The 27,785-nt window shown below is 38.3% G+C and overlaps 1 protein-coding gene across 1 annotated transcript in view; it reads left to right on the top strand.

Moving 5' to 3' along the window:
• Positions 1–27,785, top strand: part of virma (vir like m6A methyltransferase associated) — an 86,107-nt gene that overhangs the window by 16,551 nt on the left and 41,771 nt on the right. The window contains exons 4-6 of the mRNA XM_066690409.1: positions 11,032–11,080; positions 15,846–16,017; positions 27,577–27,696. Of these exons, the coding sequence (XP_066546506.1) occupies positions 11,032–11,080; positions 15,846–16,017; positions 27,577–27,696 (341 nt within the window). The remainder of the gene's footprint in view (positions 1–11,031; positions 11,081–15,845; positions 16,018–27,576; positions 27,697–27,785) is intronic.

Below are 27,785 nucleotides of genomic sequence, written 5' to 3'. Positions count from 1 at the left end.
TTATTATTAGGGGGCCAAGCAACGAAGTCGCTGGAACCCTTTTGTTATTGTTAGGATTATTCTTATTATTATTAGGCTTCCATGCACGAAGTGCTGGAATCCTATTGTTTCTGTTAGGATTTTTATTATTAGGCTTCCATGCACGAAGTGCTGGAAGCCTATTTTTTTTGTTAGGATTTTTAGGCTTCCATGCACGAAGTGTATTATTATTATTATTATTATTATTATTATTATTATTATATATTTTTTTAATTATTATTTATTATTATTATTTTTTTCCTTCTGCCAAAACTTCTAATGCCCCTAAAATGCTCAAACATGCATGAAAACTCACGAAACTCGCAAGTGTTGTAGACGCATCTTATACCTACAAATGCAGTGAAAACTACACGTGTCGGTTACATGGTGCCGCCGCCAAGTTGCGATGAGTGTCGAAGTTGTGAAATGTTACAAAAATCTTCTTCTCCAAAACCAACGGACACATGCATATGCCACTTCATACACATGCATACCTTATGCCCTACTGCTACGCTTGTTCATCAGAAGTTGCTCGGTCTCACGCTTTGTCCGCCAGCCTGCGTTTTCTGATTCAAGCTTTGGTGCCTTCTACTCCAAGACACTTATACCCACTGTGCCACAAATTGGTATGCATGACAGTACTGTAGAGTTCTACCAAGGTTGTTAAAGGCGAGTTGCCCCAGTGAAAAACATGGGTGCTGTGGGCCAATGAAAAAAAACGTATGCGTCACTTCAGACAAGTTACACATTTCCTGCACACTTGAATGCAGTACACACATGAAACTCTGCACATGTGTGTATGCCTCTGCCTTGAAGAGAAAACCAGAAAATGAAGTTTGTTGGGTACACGGTTTAACCGTAATGTTGGATTTAACATGAATCCGTGTGCGAATATGAAAACGGTTACTACTCCAGAACGATAAAGCCCAGTGCCCTAAAACTGTGTATGTATTACATAGATACTGCAATCTATCAAATGTGCAAAAGGCAAGTGACTGCGTGCAAGAACATGGCAGCCACAAGCAAATGACTGAGCACGAATGCAAAATACGCGTATTTATGAAAGCATGAAATATGACCCCCAAAGAAACCCATGAGCCATATTCAAAAACTCACCAAACTTGGCACAATAATAAATGACAATGTTATACTTGATTGTGGTGAGTTTTGTCACCAACGGTGACACAGCGCACTGGTACCGATACTGAAAGCCATGTCACATGCAGCAGTGAATATCTACAGAACAGTGAATCCTAAGGTGCTTACATTTTCAGTGATTAACACTAGTACAAACATCTGTCTGAGAAAAAGTCAAGTTGATTGGACAAAAAACATGGCTGCTATACACCAATGAAAATGACAGCCTCAACCATATACTGACATTCGTTACGTAGCCCTCTACCTCCATCATGAGGACAAACTTGGAAATTGCAGAAAACTTGAAACATTCAAATATCCATAAAACGCTTATACATGCATGAAACCTCACGAAACTCACAAGTGTTGTTGAAACCACTTATACCTACAAATGCAGTGAAAACTGCACATACTGGTGTCATGGTGTTGCTACATATTGTGATAGGAGTCTAAATTGTGAAATGCTACAAAAATCTCCTCCAAAACCAACGGACACATGCATATGCCACTTCATACACATGCATACCTTATGCCCCACTATTACGCTTGTTCATGAGAAGTTCCCCAGGCGCACGCTTTGTCCGCCATGTAGCATTCTCTGATTCCAGCTTTGGTGCCTTCTAATCCATGCCATTTATACCCACTGTGACACAAATTGGCATGCATGACACTAGTACAGAGTCCTACTAAGGGTGTTAAAGGCTAGTTGTGAATTGCGTTCTGCATCTTGAATGACACAATGCAAACTTCACATATATGCTAGAATTAAGTGAAAAATACAATGGTAACTTAGAAAATTGATGCATGCAATCAATAAATTAATATTATACCTCACTGACATTGAAATACACACTTCAAGTGACAAAAGATTGAAAACCTCAAATGTATACTACAGTGGATTAGAATTGAAAATTACACATGTAATAACACATGCATTTAAACTACAAATGCCTGCCCAAATCTGAAACCTTCTGATACAACATGGAAGCCTTAAAAGTTGCATGCAACTTCTAGTTATTATTATTTTCATTATTTTTCCGCCGTTTTTTTGAATAGCCTATAAAAACCAACCGCTGGACGAAAAGTCATGAAACTTCATACAGTGCTAGATGGCTATGTAGTGCTATGCCATATGCAATATGGAGGCCATATGTCACATGGTCTGGTGGCCATAGTGGCTTAAGTGACACATTTTGGAAAATCTACAAAAATCTTCTCCTAAACCGCAGATGGGACAGATGTGAAACTTGGTTTGTGAAGTTATGTTATAGCCTATATTCAGATTTGTTCAAGACAAGTCGATAAGTCACATGGTTTGGCAGCCATATTGGATTGGCCAAGAATCTTTAAAGATCTTCTTCTCCGAAATGGTTGGTCCGATTGATTCGAAATTTTCTACACGTGACCTTGGCTAGCTCCTCTATCAGCTTTGTTCAAGGCAAGTTGATTGAAGAAACAAGATGGCCGTCATGAGCCAATCAAATTTCAGAGATGGTCAAGTTGCAAATCAATGCATATGGTGCAGTATGGAACTATGTTAGAATGTATTGGATTGATTGTTACTTGACAGGATTGATTCCATAAGCAATGTGGTGGTCACTGGTCATTATTATTATTATTATTATTATTATACTTTTTTTTTCTTCTCTTCCTCCAGAATATGTTCAAATGCCTATAACTTTTGAACCGATGTCTAAAAAGTCACCAAACTTGGCATGGATGGATGTAGGAGTCTATGGCATGGTCACTCGACCACAAAATGGCGCCATCATGTAACACTGTTTGGCAGCCATCTTGATTGTAGTCCAAACAAAAAATGTCAGTTTTCAAAAATTGTTTTCTCAGGAACGGTAAAGAGTTGAGATTTGAGACTTATAGTACATACTGCGCTTATGTTAATACTTGATTTGGCTATTTCCAAAAATGTTTAAGTCATACGGTATGGCAACCATCTTGGATTATGCGAAAAACACTTCAGCCTCGATTTCTCATAAACTGTTAAAGCGGCTGATGTGTGCTTTGGTATACAGTATCTTTGGACTGTGTACATGTTCTTAAAGAAAGTTTCTACATACAAAAACATGGCAGTAATGAACAAAAGATTTTGACTTACTGTACATTTTATTCATTGTTTAGCCTGCAATGACACACTGTCACCACTGGTAGCAGCATATACCACAAAGAGCACTGAGAAAAAAAAAAACGAAGCAGTCATCTTGGGCATGTACATCGTAACAACAAAACACTATCAGTCACTTGCAGCAGTATTAGAGTGGAAAATATTATTTTAAACACAGACACTTCTGCATGCAAATAGAAATAGTGTAAACTGAAATGTGTTTATAGTGAGGGTTGTTTCAGCTGTAGAGAAACCGTGAAGGAAAGCGAGGGAGAAATCGAAAGTGAAACTAAAAATATAATTAAATGTGATTAACAACACGAATACATGTTATTAAAATAATATATTAAGATGAACAGTGGTAAAACGTCAGTTAAACTGCTCAATCTGTAGAGCTGGATTATTCCTTTCAACTGAAAGTCATTTCAAACTGAGATTGAGTGCAACCACGAGTGAATGACTTCCTGTTTAATGTTACTGATGCAACATGGGGGCACGATTTTGTCCTCTTCTCTCTCAGTGAAATCGTAACTTATGGTGACATGTTATGTACTCCACTGTGCAGAATCACTTGGTCTTTGCTGTAGAATTGAAAGGGTGAACATAAGACGTTTCCTGTGCGAGCTATACCTGAAAAAACGGACATACTCGGTCTTTGGCATGTACATCGTATCAACAAAAGACCCAGTCCAGTCACAATCAGTCACTTGCAACAGTAGTATAATGTAAAGTATTAGTTTAAACACACAGACATAGTGAAAACTAATTGCTGCTATTTGCGCCTTAGTGATATACTTTGCTTTTCCAGGTGTAAGTATATATAACGCACACATCATTAATCAATGTGACAACCAAATGAAACCTCAAATAAACATCTAAATAAGGTTTAGAAGGTAACTACGAATGTATAATCTGCAGCAGTTATGAGCTGCTTACAGTTTATTTTTATTTGCTTGGTTTGTTTTAGTACACAAACGAGTCAGGGATTCTTTCAGCTATGGTCAAGAAATACCAGAGACAAACCAAAAGTGTAACAAGAAACTATAATTAAATGTAATGAACAACACACAGCAATACAAGATATTAAAATACACACAGGATACACACAGGAAAATGAACAGTGGTACAACAGCAAAGACTTTGCCGAATCTGTAGCGGTGGATTATTGCTTTCAATTGAAAGTCGTTTCAAACTGAGATTGGCTGGATCCATGCATCAGTTCCTGTTTAAATAGATAACGATGAAACACAGTGGGGGACGATTTTGTCCTCTTCTCTCTCAGTGAAATCATAACTAATGGTGACATGTTATATACTCAACTGTGCACAATTTCTCGCTCTACACAGAAGAATTGAAAGGGTGAACATAAGACATTTACTGTGCGAACTACACCCGATAAAACGGACCTACTCACGGAGCCTCTTAATATTAATAATTGGAGATATTTGCCCCTTAATGAAAAACATTGCATTTACAAGCTGTAACTATATATAACGTGCACATAGGTAATCAATGTGACAATGCAGTGAAACAAAGTAAACAACTAAACGAGGTTTAGTGATGGTAACTGTGAATTGTAAACTTGCAGCAGTTCTAAGCTATACAAGTTTTTAGATTGATGTACACAAACGAGACTTGTATAATAAACTGTTTACTAATTTATTATGATACCAGAGCTATTTATATTATAACTAATTTAATTTAAAATGATACATTGAAATCAGGGTAGTTGATTTTTTGAGATTAATACTGGCTTGTACTTTAACATATTTGACCACTAGAGGGGGAACTTGACCATGAAAACTGATTTTGTCAAAATGTGCCTTCATCTGATTTATATGAGTCTGAAACCATACATTTCTTGACTGGAATCACCTGGAAGCCTCATTATTATAATTTCTCTGCCATTATTTTCAAAAGCTTATACAAACAATACACTTGATACAGTGATACACAGCTGTGTAGAGCGATGCCATATGCAATATGGAATCCATATGTCAGATGGGCTGGTGGCCAGTTTGGTTTAAGTGACACATTTGGGAAAATTTTCAAACGTCTTCTTCTCTGAAACCACAGGTAAGATTGATGTGGAATGTTGTACACATGCCCTTGGCTAGATCCTCCATCAGATTTGTTAAAGGCAATATGACTGATGAGACGAGATGGTTGCCATGAGCCAATCAAATTTGAGGAATGTTTAAATTGCATAAGGTGTCATAAAAAGCAGTTTTGAAGTACATTATAACGTGTTAGAATGAATGGCACTGTGTAGATGTGTACTTGGCCCCCTGCATTGCTGCTTGCAGCTATATTTATTATTATTATTATTATTATTATTAATATAACTATTTTGTATTAACACGTGCACCACGTGTACCAGTAAGTAGAATTGAAACGCGACAGTCAGAGAAGAAATGTCCCTGTCTAGCAGATGTTAAATGCGCCACTATAAACCCGGCTGTGGTAAATCTATCTTTTAAGGTACAAACACTTCACGGAGAAGTGAACCCTTCGAGTTCCCTGGACTAGGCTAACCCAGCACCGCCAGTGCAGGATGGTGGATCCTCTGCAGGATACGAGCTCGGGAAGTAAAGTCACAGACTCAAAGCCTGTTCGTTTCGCTTCAGTTTATTCTTGCTACAGCACACATTTTTATACACTCCAAGATCATGTTTTGCAAGAGTTCAGGGCAGTCCTTAAACTCGTGAGTTTCAACAACATTCTTGTAATAGAATCCTAAAGTTCTGTTTGGACGAGGGCGGAATGTGGTTGCGGGGGAGAGGACATCTAGACTTGCACAAACCTCTACACAGATTTGCGCAAATATGTAATTTCTGCGTATGTTACAGGTTTAGGTTCCTCTCGAGCCACGGAAACAGTTCAACAGTTCAATTTACGCGACCTATGCTGTTTTTGCAATAACAATCAAGTTCCTCCTTAGTCCGAGGCGTGCTAACAAAGCAGCATCATAAACAGACATTCAGCATTATACAGACAGAACAGTGATATAGTATAGTAGGCATGAAATTGAAATTACAGAGGGTATTTACAACACATAGGGGGCAATTTTACCACAACACTTATCTGAATCTATACCATTTTACAGTGCATATATTATGTGACAGTAAATCATACTGTGTGTATGTGTGTGTGTGTATATATATATATATCCTATAACAACATATCACACGTAATAGTAATCACACAACACTTGTGCTGTAAAGTGTTGCATTCTGCATATATTTACCATCATAGGCGCTGAGTTTTGAAATTCCCGTGGGGGAATTACTTAAATTATTAACTAACTCATCAAAATTCCAGGGTGTGCTGAAGCCCTTGAGCCTCCGAGTAGTCGGCGCCTACGTTTACCATGACAGCCTGCACGTGGTATTTGCATATTTAATGAATAACAAAATACTTGTAGTTTGGATGTCTTTGGTCTTATTTTGTAGCTTGATTGGATAAAAACAAGAAATATCGAGATATATCTTTTGTATCGCCCAAACTTCTAAAAATATTGAGATATTATTTTTAAGTCATATCGCCCAGCCCTAGGCAGCTGTATACTGGGCTGCCAGTAATATGCAGCTGGTCTCCTCTCCTAGAAGGACTGGCACTTTCTCTGAGTCTGGCAGGTCTGGAAATCTCTTGTAGAGCTCTGCAATTTTGGGTGGACAAAAAGCCTTTTTGTTAAGTGAAAGACGCAATCACACAATTTCGTTATACAAGTAGAGTGCTCCGATACTTCGATATTACCGAATTCATAGCTCAGAACCGTTTCTGAAATTTGGTATCACGGTAGTATCGAAGTATCAGTATTTTTGACAACCCTACTCAGGAGCCCCCTAATGGGCTGAGGCCCCAAGCAGTTGTCAACGTTGCCTGTTCACAACCTGTGCATCTGGTTCTGTAGATCTGAATGTACAACGTCATGTAGTCTGCAGCGCAATTAGCAAGTTTTGGAAATTATAGGAAAATGACAGGCATATCGTAATTCCACGGTTAACATGTGTGTATTGAACTGTAGGGGGCGTACTGAACGGTTTTGACAACATACTGTGTACTGTGTTGCATCCCTACTAAATATTATTACCACCATTAAAGCAGCTGAGGTAAAATAGGATCTGCAATTATCGTTGCTTTACAGTTCTTTTGATGCTCTTTTACAATGTGGCCTTGATTTTTCAAAGGTCTTTTCTGTGCATTCCTCTGCTCTTGAGCTCAAAAACAAATTGGAATTGGAATAAGAACATAAGAAAGTTTACAAAAAGGGGAGGCCATTTGACTCATTGTGCTCATTTGGTGCCCATTAATAACTAAGTGATCCAAGGATCCTATCCAGTCTGATTTTAAATGTTCCCAAATTTTCAGCTTCAACCACATCGCTGAGGAGTTTGTTCCAGATTGTAACAACTCTCTGTGTGAAGAAGTGTCTCCTGTTTTCCGTCTTGAATGCCTTGAAGCCCAATTTCCATTCGTGTCCCTGGGTCCATGTGTCCCTACTGATCTGGAAAATCTCCTCTGGTTTGATGTGTTCGATGCCTTTCATGATTTTGAAGACTTGAATCAAGTCCCCACGTAGTCTCCTCTGTTCCAAGGTGAAAAGGTTCAGTTCCCTCAGTCTCTCCGAGTAGAACATTCCCTTCAGACCTGGAATAAGTTTGGTTGCTCTCCTCTGAACTGCCTCTAGAGCAGCAATATCCTTCTTGAAGTATGGAGCCCTGAACTGTACACAATATTCCAGATGAGGTCTAACTAGTGCATTGTACAGTCTTAACATGACTTCCCTTGTTTTGAATTCTACAGTTTTGACAATATACCCTAACATTGTTTGCCTTTTTTATTGCTTTCCCACATTGTTTGGATGGAGAAAGTGAGGAGTCTCCTAAGTCTTTCTCATGTGTTACTTCATCTAGATCTGTACCTCCCATAGTGTAATTATAGTGGACATTTTTGTTACCTGCATATATTACCTTGCACTTGTCCACATTGAATTTCATCTGCCAGGTGTCGGCCTACAACTGAATATTATCCAAGTCCCTCTGAATAGCCTGTGCTGCCAAGATTGTATCTGCTGAGCCACCTATTTTAGTATCATCTGCAAATTTGACAAGTTTGCTAACTATCCCAGAGTCCAGATCATTAATATAGATTAGAAAAAGCGCAGACTGACTAGTACTGATCCCTGTGGAACTCCACTAACAAACTCACTCCAGTTAGAAGCCACTGCTCTAATCGACACCCTGTTTCCTATACATCAACCAGTTCATATTCCACTTACATTACCCTGAATGCCTACAGCTTCCAATTTGAGGATCAGTCTTTGGTGTGGAACCTTGTCAAAAGCTTTTTATATCATATCATGTGCTTTCACGTGATCTACAGCTGCAGTTGCATATTCGAAGGACTCTAATAAATTAGTAAGACATGATCTGCCTTCTCTAAACCCATGTTGACTATCTCCAAGAATATGGTTTTCATTAAGATGCTCCTCTATTTTCTGTCTAATAATTTATCCAATTTTTTTTTCAAGTAATGCAGGTGAGACTGATTGGTCTTTAATTTAATTTCCTGGCTCAGTTTTGTCCCCTTTCTTGTGGATAGGAATGACATCTGCCATCTTCCAGTCAGTTGGCACACACCTTATTCTAAGTGTCATTTGGAATATTTGAGTTAGTGGCCTATAAATAATTTCCTTAATTTCTTTACTGTTGGAAATATACAGTGAGGGAATAAAGTATTTGATCCCCTGCTGATTTTGTACGTTTACCCACTGACAAAGAAATTATCAGTCTATAATTTTAATGGTAGGTGTATTTTAACAGTGAGAGACAGAATAACAACATTTCAAAAAAGTTATACATTGATTTGCATGTTAATGAGGGAAATAAGTATTTGACCCCTTTGACTTAGTACTTGGTGGCAAAACCCTTGTTGGCAATCTCAGAGGTCAGACGTTTCTTGTAGTTGGCCACCAGGTTTGCACAGGAGGGATTTTGCCCCACTCCTCCTTGCAGATCCTCTCCAAGTCGTTAAGGTTTCGAGGCTGACGTTTGGCAACTCGAACCTTCAGCTCCCTCCACAGATTTTCTATGGGATTAAGGTCTGGAGACTGGCTAGGCCACTCCAGGACCTTAATGTGCTTCATCTTGAGCCACTCCTTTGTTGCCTTGGTTGTGTGTTTTGGGTCATTGTCATGCTGGAATACCCATCCACGACCCATTTTCAATGCCCTGGGTGAGGGAAGGAGGTTCTCACCCAAGATTTGACGGTACATGGCCCCGTCCATCGTCCCTTTGATGTGGTGCAGTTGTCCTGTCCCCTTAGCAGAAAAACACCCCCAAAGCATAATGTTTCCAAAGAGCTGACCACAACACTTTCACCCAGTTCTCCTCTGAATCATTCAGATGTTGGCAAATTTCAGACGGGCCTGTACATGTGCTTTCTTGAGCAGGGGGACCTTGCGGGCGCTGCAGGATTTCAGTCCTTCACGGCGTAGTGTGTTACCAATTGTTTTCTTGGTGACTATGGTCCCAGCTGCCTTGAGATCATTAACAAGATCCTCCTGTGTAGTTCTGGGCTGATTCCTCACCGTTCTCATGATCATTGAAACTCCACAAGGTGAGATCTTGCATGGAGCCCCAGAACGAGGGAGACTGACAGTTATTTTGTGTTTCTTCCATTTGCGAATAATCGCACCAACTGTTGTCACCTTCTCACCAAGCTGCTTGGCGATGGTCTTGTAGCCCATTCCAGCCTTGTGTAGGTCTACAATCTTGTCCCTGACATCCTTGGACAGCTCTTTGGTCATGGCCATGGTGGAGAGTTTGGAATCTGATTGATTGATTGCTTCTGTGGAAAGGTGTCTTTTATACAGGTAACGAGCTGAGATTAGGAGCACTCCCTTCAGCTCGTTACCTGTATAAAAGACACCTGGGAGCCAGAAATCTTGCTGATTGATAGGAGATCAAATACTTATTTCCCTCATTAACATGCAAATCAATTTATAACCTTTTTGAAATGTGTTTTTCCGGATTTTTTTGTTGTTATTCTGTCTCTCACTGTTAAAATACACCTACCATTAAAATTATAGACTGATAATTTCTTTGTCAGTGGGCAAGTGTACAAAATCAGCAGGGGATCAAATACTTTTTTCCCTCACTGTACCATCTGGCCCAGGTGATTTGTTTGATTTTAATTCTGCTCGTCCCTTTAGTACCTTCTCCTCATTTATCCTGATCTATCTTAGGGTTTGGCTGGACTGGTTGTTAGCCTGTGACATGTTATCTGTTTTTTATTTTGTTAAAACTTCTGTGAAATACTCATTTAGAACATTTGCCACATCTTGTTCGTTTTCCAAGATACTTCAATTTTTGCCCTTTAACTGTTTCACTTCCTCCTTTATTGACCTTGCTGTTTTAGTATTGAGAAACACTCCTTGCTGTAGTTTTAGCTCCAAGAGCTATGTTTATTTTTCCCCTGTTTGCTTTCCTGATCCCTTTAAGATCTCTTTGCAGTTCAACATATTCTTTGTATTTTGTTTAATCTCTATCCCTTTTGTATGCACTATACAACATTTTCTTTCTCTTGATATTTTTTTGCATACTTCTGTTAAACCTTTTTGACCAATGTTGTTTGGTCCCCAGTTTGCTAAGGAATGATGTGTTGAAGAAGCCACCTCTGATATACTGTGATGGGTGTACAGTTTTGTAATGTCTATCACAGTACTTAATTTCCTCTCTTATTCCCTCCCACAGCCTTGAATATGACGAAAACAAATCCATCATCTTCAGGCCCAATGGCAAGGTAATTGATGTGTGTGTATTGTACTTAATATATAATTCTCCCAAAACCACTAGTTTTGTAACAGTAGTGTTACACGAAAGTTAACAATTGAACGACATTATCAATTATATATCTGTATTTATGAAATACCTAAAGACAGCTGTTCGAAAAACCATAATCAGCCAGCTATATTTATAGTATAGCATAGTATAGTATATAAATATATATTTTTTGAGTTCTAGGTTGTCTGATTTGTTCATTTTAACACATCAACAATGTTTGCATGTATCTGTGGGTGTTCCTGCGAGTCTGAATGAGTGGTTGTCACATTTTTAAAAAGGTGCATGCTGCAGCCATGTTTGGGTATGATTAATTTCCTGGCACACCAAACATAACATCTTTCTACCTGTTTGGATTATTTTTCATTTCTTTCTGATGTTTTGCTGCTGTAGAATTGCACAAAATGGTGTCGTAGTGAAACTGTGAATTTCTAACTAAATACAGTGCTTTAGATCTGTGGTCCACAATGTGGTCCACAATTCTGTGGAGATCTGCGCTGCTCCACCACCAGTGGGATCTGTGTAATTGTGCAGATCTGTGCCAAACTGTGGAAATCTACGGAACATGAATGCAACCTGCAATACAAATTAAATTAAGCACGCAAACAAAGCTATCCTCCGTATTGTTTTCCTTGTTGCAAAGTTAATGAACGCCGCAAATAAGCTTGACAAAATTAATCTTATAGCTACCGGTAGCTAACGTAACATGATTTTACAGATGAGGTTGCAATAGATAGTGGCTTTGGATTTGGGATGTGCATGACAAATATTTTGACTATCGATAATTCCACAGCTGTTGTCCTCAACTATTCGAATAGTCGCCCGCCACCCATTTAAAAAGGTGACATACATTTAATGCAAAATAATGCAATGTGACAATTTTTACAATTGCAAAAGTTGTGAACTTTATTTTAAAATACTTATCTTCTTAACAACTTTGTTAAATAAACACCAGGCTATGTAAAAATACCTTCCAGTAAAATTATACTTGTATAAAGTTTTATCATACTTCTTGCTTCTGCATTGCTAGTGCTCGTGGTGTTTATTTTGATTTTCCCCATGCCCCTTTCTCTTAGCTCTTAACTATGACTTCACACCTTGTCTGACTAAGTAGGTTTTATTATATAGGATGTAGGACTTACTTTCCTATACACTTGTGTAAATTGGAACTTCTGGTAGGAAATTAATAATAATGATAATAATTAGAAGATGTATTAAAATGTCATGATAACAGCAGTAATAAGCAACTGTCAACTCACGCATCTTGTGTCAGACTCCGTTTTACCTTTTCCCGCCAACTTTTTTCATATTCACTATAAAGGTTGTGGCTATTTGTTCATTAACAAATATTTTGCAATTACAACTGTAACTGACCGGCCAAAGTGTTTTTCTTTTTCAATTTATATTAATTTATTTGTCATTCAATATTAGTTTAGGAATGTGACCTGCAACGAAAATGCCTTAACCTTAGCGTCCTTGTGGCAGTATTTTCCGGTCATAAGTGAAATACAAAATGTAGGTCTATTATACCCCGTTTCCACTAGCCATGTTCAGCTGCACCTCAGCGTGGCCGTGACGTAACTGTACACCTAAACTATACCGCGCCGCGTTTCCACTCATTGTCTGAGGTCCAGCTGATTCGTTAAAAAAATTCCATTGACACTGTAATGAATGGATCAGTTGTATTAATTGCTACGTTTTGTAAGGTTGTAGGGTTTGTATTTGTGAAATTGGTAAAGCGTCTATATTTGGATTACCATAGTTACCATCTTCATGCGATTGATCACATAAAATTTAGCCTCGGTTTTAAACATTTTAATAGTTTTAATATAGTGTAAACAGGGGGAAGCTAAAAACTGTGCCATTTAAATAATTGTTAGAGAATTTACAAGACATTGGGACATTTAATTTAAATCCAGGACGAATATTTAATGTTTCCGTGTATTTATAACATGAAAAGCAAATGTATTTCGTCAGGCCACATTGTATTCAGTCCGATCCAGTCCTTTCTCCGGCAGGATTTTCGCGATCTTTTCAAACACTCTTAAATGTCTTTTTGTGCCAAGCAATTAACCCTGTGTGGCACTTTTCCACCGTACATTAATAACTGCTCCAGACATCGCTCCTCTTTCCTTTTCTGTCATTGCTAGTTTTGCAGATGGATGATTTGCTTTTAGGTGGGTTAACATACCAGCTGTAGATTTGTGAAAGTTTAATAGCACTGCACATATTATACAATTAACAGTGCTTTAATTTAGTATAGAACTTAACCTAAGTTAAATTACAAAAAGCCACAAAAGCATACAAATAATTGTTCGAAATATCATCAGTTTTGCATGAAGCGCACCTCTCTAGAAGCTCGTCAGAATTACAGGGCAAAATGACAATAGAAACTAATCAGCCAGTCTCTGTGTGTGTGTTGAATAAATATAAAAGCATCTTCAAATGTACTGATTATTGTTGTCGTCATTACTACCAGTGATATTTAATCATAACAATAATAATAATTATAAATGTACATTGCTTACTTTGCATTGATTTGTAAATGCGTATGTCTGACTCAGATGTGTTCTTTCTTCTTGCTGAGAAATCAGCCCGTTGGGTTTGCTGTGTTGAATGCATCTCGGACTATTAGAGCCTACTTTTGTGTATTTCTTAATCTTAGCATTTTTCTTTTGTGTCAATTCTGTAATTTAGTTTGAAAAGGGGATTCTGACATTGAGGTTGACCAGCTGAAATAAACTAGAAATGTCTTCATCTGTACCTTCACCCCCTCTCATTTACATTCTCATGATAAACTTCTGCATCCCCCTCTTCCAAATCGCTGTTATAACTGTCTACTAATCAATGTGCCCAATTAAAAGTTTACAATACTTAAAAGTATGTTTAATTGAGTTTTATCGGTTTCGAAGCAGTCAGATGTTCATCCCCATTTGACTCCTTTAAAGAAAATGTTCTACGGTACATACAACTAATTTACATTGTTCTTGTCAGTATTGTGATCTGCTCTGCTTCATTTAGATTTTTGTAGGCTAGATTGTTCCTTACCTTTAGTGTAAGCAGGCTGCCTATAAGGTCATCTTGCTAGTCCTTTTGGATTCTTGGCAGTGTAGCAAAAACAAATACAAAAAAATGTAATTTTCTTATATTTGTAGCCCTAAACAATACATGATCTATTTTAGAATGGTATAATAACATAGTTTATTAAAATATTTTTTATATATATATTTTTTTTGTATAACCTTTTACATTTTAATGGAGGATATTTTTAGTCAGTACAGCCTGGTTTACAGCAATACATTTGCAATACGCAATTTCAAACAAATACAAAATAATGGATTTAATTAGACCAGCCACTAAACTAACTCAAAAGGTTGAAAAAGTAATTGGTCAGAGATTCAAATAGAATATGTGCCTAATGTATTAAAAAAAAAAAAAAAAAAGAATGACAATCATTAAGGCATCTTAAATATTAATATTGTTAGTCTGACACATACTTGCTTAGTACTTTGTATTTAACTTAGATAAAAGTATTTTTTTCAAAGAAAATTGTGACATAATGAAATTAAATATTGCACTACGGGCCCTATATTTAAACTTTGCATATTTTTTGTGCAAAATGTGTGCTCGCAAGAAAATGTGAAAGAAAAGATTCAAACATGGTGCAAATCTTTATGCAGCATTGAAATATAGCATTTTTTTTTCCTGTTTCGCGCACAGATTGGAAACCTGCTGTTATTCCCACTGTATGAGCCAACTTTGCGCATTTATTACATGAATGCATGCCACAATATTCCGTTTAATTAGGGCTTTCACGCAATTCAAATTCGATTGCGCTATGCGCATTTTTAATTACCTCTAAAGCAGAGGTTTCCAAACTGGGGGCGGTAGCATAGGCCACATATTTTCGCCTATGTCGGGGTTGCTGTTGCTGGTTGTACAGTGCATCATTACTGTCCAAATGTCCACAGACATGCTGCATGCTATGCCATGCTTTTCAAATGTGTTAATTTGCGTGTCGCAACCTGTTTTTTGCACAGCGCACAGCTACAAATGTAGCAGGAATCTCCCATAATTTTAGCCACTCCCCCCATTTTGTGTCTTGCATACAATTAAGTGGTGAACGGCACAGAATGGATTGTACCGTGCTAAACGGGGTTTTTAATATGCCGAATAATGTACAGTTTTGCATGATAGCCATTTGTGCCGCGCAAACTCTACTGTAAATATTCTGTGACCAGTTGATTTTTTTTTTTTTCAATCACACAAAAAAAACATAAATACCTGATTCCTAGTTCACATCCCTAGCTTTTAAGCCAAAATCTCAACATAATTTACTACTTACACCAACACATAATTGGGGTTGCAAACTACTGAAACAGATTTTGTGCAATTAAGCACTAGAATTGCTAAATATATAGGAATAACTAATATCTGCCATACAGACATAGGCCTATAACTTAAGAAAAATATATTATAACTCTACTAAAACTATTATTCTATGTAACAGTAAATTTGCTTTATTTATTTTTTGCTTTATATATAAAGCTTTATTTAGTAAGTTTATTTAGGAAAATTCAACAACAGAAAACCACATCTTTCATAGTTCTTGAGTTATTAATTAGACAGCCTTGGCAGTATTAGTACAGTACTAGTATGAAGGGCTTCACCCCAGTAGAAACGTTGCTGTTGCTTCCTCATGTAACTTGTTTTCCTTTGGTTACCAGGTGAACACAGACGGGCTGGTGTTGAGAGGCTGGTACACTAATCTGACATTGGCAGTGTATGGCACAGTGGAGCGCGTCCTAGTCCATGAGCGGGACTCCCCTCCACCACCACCGCCTCCCCCTCCTCCTCCTCCCCAGCAGCAGGCAGGGCTTAAGAGGAACCCTAAGCATGGTAAGTAGGACAGTAGAAAGCAACACACTTCTACTTCCATTCATATGTTAGGTAGGGATGCGCCGATATTAAAATTCTGGGCCGATACCGATATTTTCCTATTATGTATTTAGCTATAGAATGAGACATGGTCGGGGGGGACGAGATTGAAAGCGCTTTTGTTCATGTAGATTTTTTTCATGTAAAGATAAATGAAATTAATTTAGAGATCTCCAATTCATTTAAAGATCTCTAAATATTTAAAGATATCTTAAATACATTTACAGATCTTAAAATGGTTAAATATGTTTGTAAAAATTGAAAAATATCTTGAAATGCAATTGAAGATATCTCTAAATGGTAACTTGGCTTGCCTTATTTTCATAGCAATGGACTAGCAGCATCGTCGTTGCTAGGAATGTCATTCCACAGACCTGACATGCAACATACTGCGCAACTGCACTGCACTGACAAATACCCAGACAAACAACTGACAACTCTTAACTACTATTGAGAGTATGGCTTAATTTTCCACATGTGAGTGAAGGTCACTTTTTCCCCATCCGGCAGCGGACGCTTAAATGGGTGTTTCCACTCGTTTAAGTGTCTGGACTTCCAGGTTTTGTGGACGGTTAACTATCTGGTGCCAGACATGGCCGTAAGCCTCCGTCATGTCCACTAAGGAAATTCTACGCTTTCAGAAGTGGAGATATGTGCTTGATTTTTAAACGGTGGTAAGAGATCAGCTACATTATGTCCAAAGATACAATCTCAAGTGCCGTGTGGGATCACCAAGAAATTAGTTTTATTAGCAGCATGGAGTGAAATCCTCATACAGAAACAACTACTGCTTACAGTTAATATCCAAGTGTATTCAAAACTTGCCGAACACAGATTTCATAGGACCCCGGTGCAGTGCCATGACTAGTTAAAAATAAACTGAAGGATGATAATCGGATCGGTAGCATGTAGACTGTTGTCCTGTGAATAGTTTGCAGGTCCATTGTATGCCTTGCAGAGACAATCAGTATGAGTTTGTTGTTTATATGCGCTTTGAATGTGCCTGGTTACACAAGAGTGCTGGCTGTGTGGACCTTTTTCAAAGTGAACATTTTAATTAAGAGAAGAACTAGACAACAGAGCAAATAAATATAGACCGACAATATATGACAAGCTATTGTGGAGGAGCTGGGCAAGAATGGTACCTATTTTCTGATGTAGCTAGAACTCTAGAAAGTGGTTAAGCACAGATATAAACAATAAAAAATGTTTTACAAAGATTTTCACCTTCAAATAAACAGTTTAACATTGAAACATGCATTCTGCTTTGGTATCTTTATGGTGAGGTGTAGTTTGTGTGTGATGTAAAAATAAACTGTGAAAGCTAATTTCTTCAGCAGCCCTGTTGCAAACTCAAAATGAAACTTGTGCTCGTTTGGTGTCCATTAATAACTAATTGATCCAAGGATCCTATCCAGTCTATTTTTGAATGTTCCCAAATTGTCAGCTTCTACCACATCGCTGGGGAGTTTGTTCCAGATTTGTGACTGCTCTCTATGTAAAGAAGTGTCTCCGGTTTTCCGTTTTGAATGCCTTGAAGCCCGATTTCCATTTGTGTCCCCGGGTATGTGTGTCCCTGCTGATCTGGAAAAGCTCCTCTGGTTTGATGTGGTCGATGCCTTTCATGATTTTGAAGACTTGGATCAAGTCCCCACGTAGACTCCTCTGTTCCAGGGTGAAAAGGTTCAGTTCCCTCAGTCTCTCCGAGTAGGACTTTCCCTTCAGACCTGGAATGAGTCTGGTTGCTCTCCTCTGAACTGCCTCTAGAGCAGCAATATCCTTCTTGAAGTGTGGTGCCCAGAACTGCACACAGTATTCCAGATGAGGTCTAACTAGTGCATTGTACAGTCTTAACATTACTTCCTTTGTTTTAAATTCTACACTTTTGACAATATACCCTAGCATTCTGTTTGCCTTTTTTATTGCTTCCCCACATTGCTTGGATGGAGAAAGTGAGGAGTCCACATAGACTCCTAGATCTTTCTCATGCGTTACTTCATCTAGATCTGTACCTCCCATAGTGTAATTATAGTGGACATTTTTGTTACCTGCATGTATTACCTTGCACTTGTCCAAATTGAATTTCATTTGCCAGGTGTCGGCCCACAACTGAGTATTATCTAAGTCCCTTTGAATAGCCTGTGCTGCCAAGATTGTATCTGCTGAGCCACCTATTTTAGTATCATCTGCAAATTTGACAAGTTTGCTAACTATCCCAGAGTCCAGATCATTAATATAGATTAGAAAAAGCAAAGGCCCTAGTACTGATCCCTGTGGAACTCCACTAACAACTTCACTCCAGTTAGAAGTGACTCCTCTAATCGACACCCTCTTGTTTCCTATACATCAACCAGTTCATAATCCATCTACTTACATTACCCTGAAAGCCTACAGCTTCCAATTTGAGGATCAGTCTTTGGTGTGGAACCTTATCAAAAGCTTTTTGGAAATCTAAGTATATCATATCATATGCTTTCACGTGATCTACAGCTGCAGTTGCATGTTCGAAGAACTCTAATAAATTAGTAAGACATGATCTGCCTCATCTAAACCAATGTTGACTATCTCCAAGAATATGGTTTTCATTAAGATGCTCCTCTATTTTCTGTCTAATAATTTATTCAAAATTGTACAAGTAATGCAGGTGAGACTGACTGGTCTTTAATTTCCTGGCTCAGTTTTGTCCCCTTTCTTGTGGATAGGAATGACATCTGCCATCTTCCAGTCAGTTGGCACACCCCTTATTCTAAGTATCATTTGGAATATTTGAGTTAGCAGCCTATAAATAATTTCCTGTACTGTTGGAAATATCCCATCTGGCCCAGGTGATTTGTTGGTTTTTAATTCTGCTAGTCCAATATATTCTTAATATATACCCATCCATTTTCAACTGACTCTGTATCCAATGTGCTCCAGTCTACCTTCAAAGTTTGCTTTTCTAAAATTGTAGACCATTGTTTTAGACTTTTTGAAAGAATGCCTCAAAGCTAACCATATTGTGATCACAATTTGCAATTGGTTCTCTAACTACTGTCCCCCTGACTCTATCGTAGTCATTTGAAAAGATCAAGTCAATGCATGCACTCTCCCTGGTTGGCTCCCTGACAAATTGAGTTATAAAGCAGTCATTTACCATCTTAACCATTTCTGTTTCTGCTTCTGTTGTCCCAGTCTGAGTTTGGGAAATTGAAATCCCCCATTATAACAGCCACATCCTTGCTACATGCAGTCCTGATTACCCTGTACAATGCAGCATCTTTCTGAATATCTGAGTTTGGTGGCCTGTAACACACTCCTACCACTAATCCTCCATATCTCTTGTTCAGAATGTAATTTTTCACATATATTGCTACCCCACCCCCTCTTCGATTTTGCCTGTCTCTCCTACACTGTGTGTGTATCCTTCCAACTTGTATTCATCCCCATCATTTTCTGTAAGCCATGTTTCTGTCACTCCTACAACATCATAGCCACATGCTAGCACTGTGGCTTCCAAGTCTAACATCTTGTTCCTTATACTCCTGGCATTGAGGTACAAACATTTCAGGACTTTCCTACTAGCAGTTTCCCTTGGTTTTCTTTCCTTAGAGGAACATCTCCTATTGTCAGAGCTCCCTGACTCCCTGGTTCCTAGTTTATTTGTTATGGGTAAAGTCACAATTTAGTTTTTTTGGTATTTTATATATCCACATTAAGGCATAATCTAACCATCTAACTGTATAACAGCTTTAAATTGTTTTTGTTTTAAATCGATTGACCACCCTAATATAACCACAAATGTTTCGTTATAAAAGAGACAGCTGCGATTAAATTGTAGACATCCTTAGACCCCGTTCACACTTGAGATTTAGGCCGGCCCTGGGACGGCCTAACTCATATGTGAACGGGGTCATAGATTTAGGCCGGCCCTGGGCCGGGTCAAAACTATTCCCGCTTTTCGACCCGGCCTAAATCTTTCGACCCGGCCTAATGCCGGCCTAAATGTAACTGTGAATGCGCCGGGCCGTGGGCCGGGTGAAAAGCGTCAGCGTGTGATGCAACTCAAGCCCCACCCCCAGAGACTGCGTGAGAGACGCGGAATAAACACAGAGTAAACACGGGCACTGAAACAGCTGCACCGCTGCAGGACACAGTCCTGGACAAAACTTGCTATTGTCTCTGTATTGTTTGAATGTCATATCGATCTATAGCCTTAAATGTACCGTTACATTTTGCTAGCTCACATCTTTATATATATTATAAAAGTCTAGGCTAAGTAATGATTTATAATGTAAACAGTTCAAACTACTCGGTCGATTAAAATAAAAGTGTGTAGCTGGTAAACTTGCTATTGTTTGTTCTTGTACGAAGTATGATTGAAGTCTGAAATTTAACAATATGCATTTTACACGTGGAAATTGCATTGTGAAATTGTGAACGGGACCATAACTTCATTAATTATCCGAATTTTGCATTAAAACGATATAAATTTAACTGAAGCAGGTTTCCATTCAAATCAGTGCATTTTAATACGAGATCGGTTATTTACTATGCAATCTGAAATGCAGTTATATTGAGCTGAGCAGTACAATCACAAATGCCAGCATTAGAGGTAAAAACTGGGACGATGCAGAAATGAAAGCGCTGTTTACAATGTGGGTGAAGATGAAGTTAAAACAGAACTGAAGATAGACATTTGAAAAGGGAAATATATGGATTAGATTCCCTATTGAACCAGCACATTTTTCATTATTTTAGAACGCTTCGGCTGCAAAGGGTTAAGATTAGTTTCAAATAAAATATAGAACCGAACAATAGCCAATCGATATTAATAAGTTGAGATTATAAATACAGCGCATACACCTGTAAGCAAACCTAATGTCCTGCGTCACTGGTTTGTTTGAGCAGATTTGTTTATTCCTGGCATGCACTTCATTTTGGCCGGCTTTTCGCCTGCATATGTGAACGCACTTAGGCCTCCTAAAACCGCAAGTGTGAACGGGGTGTCTGAAAAAAGCCGGACTAAATTTGAGGCGGCCCAGGGCCGGCCTAATAAGTGTGAATGGGGTCTAAGCTTCAGTCATACAGTAAATACAGTATAATTGTAAATCTCGAAAAACTACTCACTTCTAAATCTTTTGTAGTCATTTTTGTATTACTTTAGTATACATACATGTTACTTTGGATTCATATGTTGTTTTTTTCTGACATTGTGAACGAAAAGACACAAATTTGCCCGTTTCGCATTGGAAATATGTAAATTTCAAAATATCACTGTCCTGGTCACAAAAGCAAAGTTTGTGGGGAATAATAGCCATTTTCTATACTTTTGAGGCATAAGCAATTAGGAAATAAAACTTAGTACCCAGGAAAAAAAAAAAAATTGTTACACGATGTTATTATAGGGTAAAATCTCTTGGGGTCCATGGATTAAGGACTAGGCCTTATGGTTTTCTCCCCTCCAGGCAGGATAATTTTATGATAGCATAAAGGCAGCATGAAGATCACAAATTCCCTTTGGTGGGGCCTCTTGCTAGCCTGTGTAGGGGGGATAGAATATCAGCCATTGGGAGTTGGATGATTCATCAGTCTTCAGGGGTGGGGGTGCCTCATCAGTCTTCCAGGGTGGGTGACAGGGGGCTATTGCTTAATATTGCCTAATATTCATCATCAATGTTAAGTTAATGTTAAGTGTTCTTACATCTGCTATTTTATCAGTCTAGCCCTTTATTAGTTATGCTACGTTTTAACATTCAACTGTTGCATTAAGGATTTGCATAAAAAAAAAAAAAACAATGAACGTGTTTAAATGCATACAGAAACATCAAATCAGAGGAGATTTTCCAGATCAGCAGGGACACACTGGCCCAGGGACAGTAATAGAAATTGGGTTTCAAGGCATTCAAGACAGAAAACAGGAAACACTTTTTCACACAGAGGTGTCACAATCTGGAATTTGGGAATATTCAAAAATAGACTGAATAGGATCCTTGGATCATTTAGTTCTTAATGGACACCAAATGAGCACAATGGGTCGAATGGCCTCCTCTTGTAGGGCTGGGTATCATTAGAATTTTAACTATTCTGATTCTGCTTATCAATTCCGATTCTTATCAATTCCCAGTTTCGATTCCAATGTGGTAAAAAAAAAAAACAAGTCAAACGTTTTGATATTAAACACATTTATTCTGTGTCTTATTTTACAAAACATTTAGTTGCAGCTGAATACCATGAACAAAAATCAGCAGGCTACATAAAAACTGAGGACTCGTTTAAGAGCTGTATGTGTGCAAAACTGTTAAAGTGCTTTTAATACACAACACTTGTTGGCTCCAACCAAATAAAGCAAATGTAAAAAAATACATAGGACTCGTTTAAGCACTGTTTGTAAGAGTGCAAATATAGAGGTCTAGGGTTAGCACCAGTGCCTAACAATTTTTTTTTTTAAGAAATATCAACATATCAGCCTTTTCCGGAAGTATACGAGACCTTTCAGGGCAAATAGTGTCTCCAGCAGTGGAGAAAACCCTTTCACTTGGGGTTGAAGAGGCCTGCACACAAAAATATGAAGAGGCAAAATCTGACAGCAAAGGATATGTTCAATTCATCATCCAGAGCAAAAAGCTCCTCCAATATTGTGTCCCTCTTGCAGGGAGGTGGCTACAGAGAGAGCAGGCTTATTACTTAAGACAATAAGAAGACACTAAAGAAAAAATCTGAAATACATAGATACATCATTGTTAAGATTTTAGTTTTTAAATATAAATTTAGCTATTTTTAGGCTTCCATGCACAAAGTGCTGGAAGCCTATTGTTTTTGTTACGATTTTTATTATTATTATTATTATTATTATTATTATTATTGTTTTTATTTATTTTTTTCCTTCCGCCAAAACTTCTAATGCCCCTAAAACGCTCATACATATATTAAAACTCACGAAACTCGCAAGTGTTGTAGACACATCTTATACCTACAAATGCAGTGAAAACTACACGTGTCGGTCACATGGTGCCGCCACCATGTTGCGATGAGTGTCGAAATTGTGAAATGCTACAAAAATCTTCTTATCCAAAACCAACGGACACATGCATATGCCACTTCATACACATGCATACCTTATGGCCTACTGTTACGCTTGTTCATCAGAAGTTGCTCGGTCTCACACTTTGTCCACCAGGCTGCGTTTTCTGATTCAAACTTTGGTGCCTTCTACTCCAAGACACTTATACCCACTGTGCCACAAATTGGTATTCATGACAGTACTGTAGAGTACTACCAAGGTTGTTAAAGGTGAGTTGCCCCAGTAAAAAACATGGGTGCTGTGGGCCAATGAAAAACAATGTACGCGCCGCTTCAGACAAGTTACACATTTCCTGGACACTGGAATGCAGTACACACATGAAACTCTGCACATGTGTGTATGCCTCTGCCTTGACGAGAAAACCAGAAAATGAAGTTTGTTGGGTACACGGTTTAGCCGTAATGTTGGATTTAACATGAATCCGCGTGCGAATATGAAAATGGCTACTACTCCAGAATGATAACGCCCAGTGCCCTGAAACTGTGCATGTATTACATAGATACTGCAATCTATCAAATGTGCAAAAGGCAAGTGACTGCGTGCAAGAACATGGCAGCCACAAGCAAATGACTGAGCATGTATGCAAAATACGCGTATTTATAAAATCATGAACTTTGACCCCCCAAAAAAAACCATGAGCCATATTCAAAAACTCACCAATCTTGGCAGAATTATAAATTACAATGTTATGCTTGATTGTGGTGAGTTTTGTCACCAACGGTGACACGGCTCACTGGTACCGATGCTGAAGGCCATGTCACATGCAGCAGTGAATATCTACAGAACAGTGAATCCTAAGGTGCTTAATTTTTCAGTGATTTTAACACTAGTACAAACATCTGTCGAAGTTGAAAAAGCCAAGTTGATTGGACAAAAAACATGACTGCTATACACCAATGAAAATGACAGCCTCAACCATATACTGACATTCGTTATGTAGACCTCTACCTCCATCATGAGGACACACTTGGAAATTGCATTCTGCATCTTCAATGCGGAAAACTTGAAACTTTCAAATGTCCATAAAACGCTCATACATGCATGAAAACTCACGAAACTCATAAGTGTTGTAGAAACCACATATACCTACAAATGCAGTGAAAACTGCACATGCTGGTCTCATGGTGTTCCTAAATATTGTGATAGGAGTCTAAATTTGAAATGCAACAGAAATCTTCTTCTCCAAAACCTAATGACACATGCATATGCCACTTCATACACATGCATACCTTATGCCCCACTATTATGCTTGTTCATCTGAAGTTCCCCCGGGCGCACGCTTTGTCCGCCATGTAGCATTCTCTGATTCCAGCTTTGGTAGCTTCTAATCCATGCCACTTATACCCACTGTGACACAAATTGGTATGCATGACACTAATACAGAGTACTACCAAGGTTGTTAAAGGCGAGTTGCCCCAGTGAAAAACATGGGTGTTGTGGGCCAATGAAAAAAACGTATTCGTCGCTTCAGACAAGTATCACATTACCTCTACACTGGAATGCAATACACAAATGAAACTCAGCACCCATGTTTATGTCCGTGCATTGAACATAAAACCTGATAATTAAGATTGTGAGGTACACGGTTAAGCCGCAATGTTGGATTTAACATGTGTCCGCGTGCAACAATGACAACAGCTAGTACTCCGGAACCCTAAAGCCCAGTTCCCTGAAACTTTGCATGTATTACATAGACACTGCATTCTATCACATCTGCAAGAGACAAGTGACTGTGTTCAACAACATGGCAGCCGCAAGAAAATGACTGTGCACGAATGCAAAATACACATATTAACAAAAGCATGATATTGACCACAGAATAACCTATCAGCAAAATTTAAAAACTCACCAAATTCTGTTACCTTATGTCACTTATGACAGCAAATATCTTCAGAACTATAGCCTAATGAACTTAAATTGTCATTGATTAAACTAGAAGAAAGATCTGTCAAAGTTGATGAAGCCAACTTGATAGGACACAAAATCTTGCTGCTGTACACCAACCAAAATGAAAACTTTGCATGTCAGCCACATCATGACATTCCTTATGTAGACCTCTACCTCCATCATGAGGCCAAACTTCGGAATTGCAGTCTGCATCTTGAATGACACAATTAAAACTTCACATATATGCTAGAATTAAGTGAGAAATACAATGGCACCTTTCAAAATTGATGCATGCAATCAATAAATTAATATTATACTTCACTGACATTGAAATACACACTTCAAGTGACAAAATATTGAAAAACTCAAATCTATACTACATTGGATTAGAATTGAAAAGTACACATTTAATAACACATGCATTTAAACAAATTCCTGTTCAAATCTGAAACTTACTGATACAACATGGAAGCCTTAAAAGTTGCATGCAATGTCTAGTTATTATATATTTGCTAAATATCTGCTAAATGAATAAATGTAAATATTTACATGATCATCCTCTTCCTCACTCTCCTCTCTGTCTGCATTGTCATTCTCTCCTTGTTGTCTTTTCTTCTCCTTTGGCTGCATTGTAACCCCATCTTCTTGTCCACAACCCACTCTTGGTTAGAGACAGTGCAATTTAGCTTTAGACATTTAGGTATTTCATCATCACTGAGGATAGTAGACCAACATATTTGTGTGTGCATGTCACAATTTTAACCTGTTCAGACTCTGATAGATTTGCCGCCATCAGCTTCTCTTTTATCTGGACCCAGACACTACTGCTGTGCTCAACTTTGTGCATGGAAGTGGCCTCCTCACTGCCTTCCCTTCTTTCCTTCTTTATAACTCATATTTACCTGGTATCGCTTGGACAAGTTTTCCCAGAGAGCCTGCTTAATGCTGGACACAAACACTTTGTCCTCCTCAAGCTTTTGAAGAATTGGCAGGATCTGACCACATGTAGGACCCTTCTCAGAAGAGACACAGAGTGTAGATGTGTACAAAATTCTCATCAGATGGATGAACTCTTCCCCCTTTCTGAGATCTTCGTCAGTCAGCCGAGCAAGTCTGTTTGAAAAAGATTACATTTATAAAAAAAAAAGTGTATTTTACCCTCCATAACAAATAAGACGAGGAAGCTTAGTTTTCACCTTTACATTCACTCGTAGCAAAGAACTATCTAAACTCTTCTTTCTTACCTGTCCCTCTCTATTGGCTTTCTGAAACGCAGATCCAAGCTGGCTGCTTGAATAGCAGGGTACTGTTCAAGAAAGCGTTCAATCATCAAGTAGAGGGAATTCCAGCAGGTTCTTACATCAAGAATAAAGGAGTGTTGAGGCAAATCTATGACATAAGCATAAGTGAGATGAAATATAGGTTCACATTGTTTAAACAAATTTTAACACTTCATCATAATGCACATAATACACTGCTGGTAAAGAGAGATGTTCTTACTTAGGAGTCATTGCTTTTCCCGGAGCACAGTCTTTGCCATAGATGATCTCTTCATCCAAACAACAATGTTCTGGATTTGTGCTGTCCATTTTGCCACTGATGACACTGAATAGACCCTCTGAGCTCCAAGATTAAGTGTATGGGCAAAGCAGCCTAGCTTTATAAACTGTAGCCTTTTTATTGCCTCATCCATATTCGCAGCATTATCAACAGTGACAGCCACTATTTTATCCATTATGCCAAATTCTTGAAAAATGTTGCTAATTTCCAGCAATCGCTGGTCAGAGCAACTTTACCTGCACTAGTTAGCTCCGTTAGCTACCGTATACCATGCAGGTATTAAAACATTGGACAAGCTGTCCCTGGAAGGGGGTGTGTACTTCGTGTTGAGCGCCCTGGTCATCTCCCTGGGAATAAACAAACATTGCTTGCTAGCATCGCTAGGCTAGCTCAAAACTATTTCTAAAATTATGCTTTGTCATGTTGGTGGTGACACCTTTGTTTATTACAAATATTACACTTTGCTTTTTCAGCTTCTGACTTCGCAATGTGTAGCCACATTTTTGAGTGCTTCCCGTGGTCCATTGCGACTGATGTTTACATGACGATGACGTAGATTAGCGAGGAAGTCTGAAATCTGAAAATGCGCACACAGGAATCGATAAGCGGAATCGAAGTTTTAATTTTATAACAAGTATCCGATTCCTCACCTTAAGTATCCGATTCCAGGATTGGAATCGATTTTCAATTCCCACCCCTATCCTCTCATTTGTAAACTTTGTTTCTTTCGTCTCACATAGTAGTTAGCCTATGTTTACTGTAGAGCAACATTTCTAGGCATGCCTGGCTTACAACTTTCATTACATATTCCTTGGTGGCATACACCTATAGGTCTTCCACAAACCCACCATGCTTCCCAGTTGGCATGTGTGCAATTATTTCTTAATTTTTTATTGATGTTAAATTGCAGGTTTTTAATTAGATATCTTATTATCCCAGCGATGGGACAATCTAATAAGTGTATTTGGGGAGAAAGTGATACCAGTCTTTTGATTTTTTTATTATGTGTGTAGACTGGGATAAAGAAGATCAGTATAATGGTAGCCCTCCTAGGCCCCAACCCAGAGGCCCCAGAACACCTCCAGGTCCACCCCCACCTGACGATGATGAAGATGAAGCTATCCCAGATACAGGTATGGCTTTTTACATCTGATTTACAACCGATTTACCCCAGGGTTCTGAAATACATATGGTACATTTAACTTTATATATTTATTATATT

Source organism: Amia ocellicauda, chromosome 18, assembly GCF_036373705.1.
Source record: "Amia ocellicauda isolate fAmiCal2 chromosome 18, fAmiCal2.hap1, whole genome shotgun sequence".
In the NCBI taxonomy this organism is placed as follows: Eukaryota; Metazoa; Chordata; class Actinopteri; order Amiiformes; family Amiidae; genus Amia; species Amia ocellicauda.
This window is presented reverse-complemented; position numbering and strand designations above follow the sequence as displayed.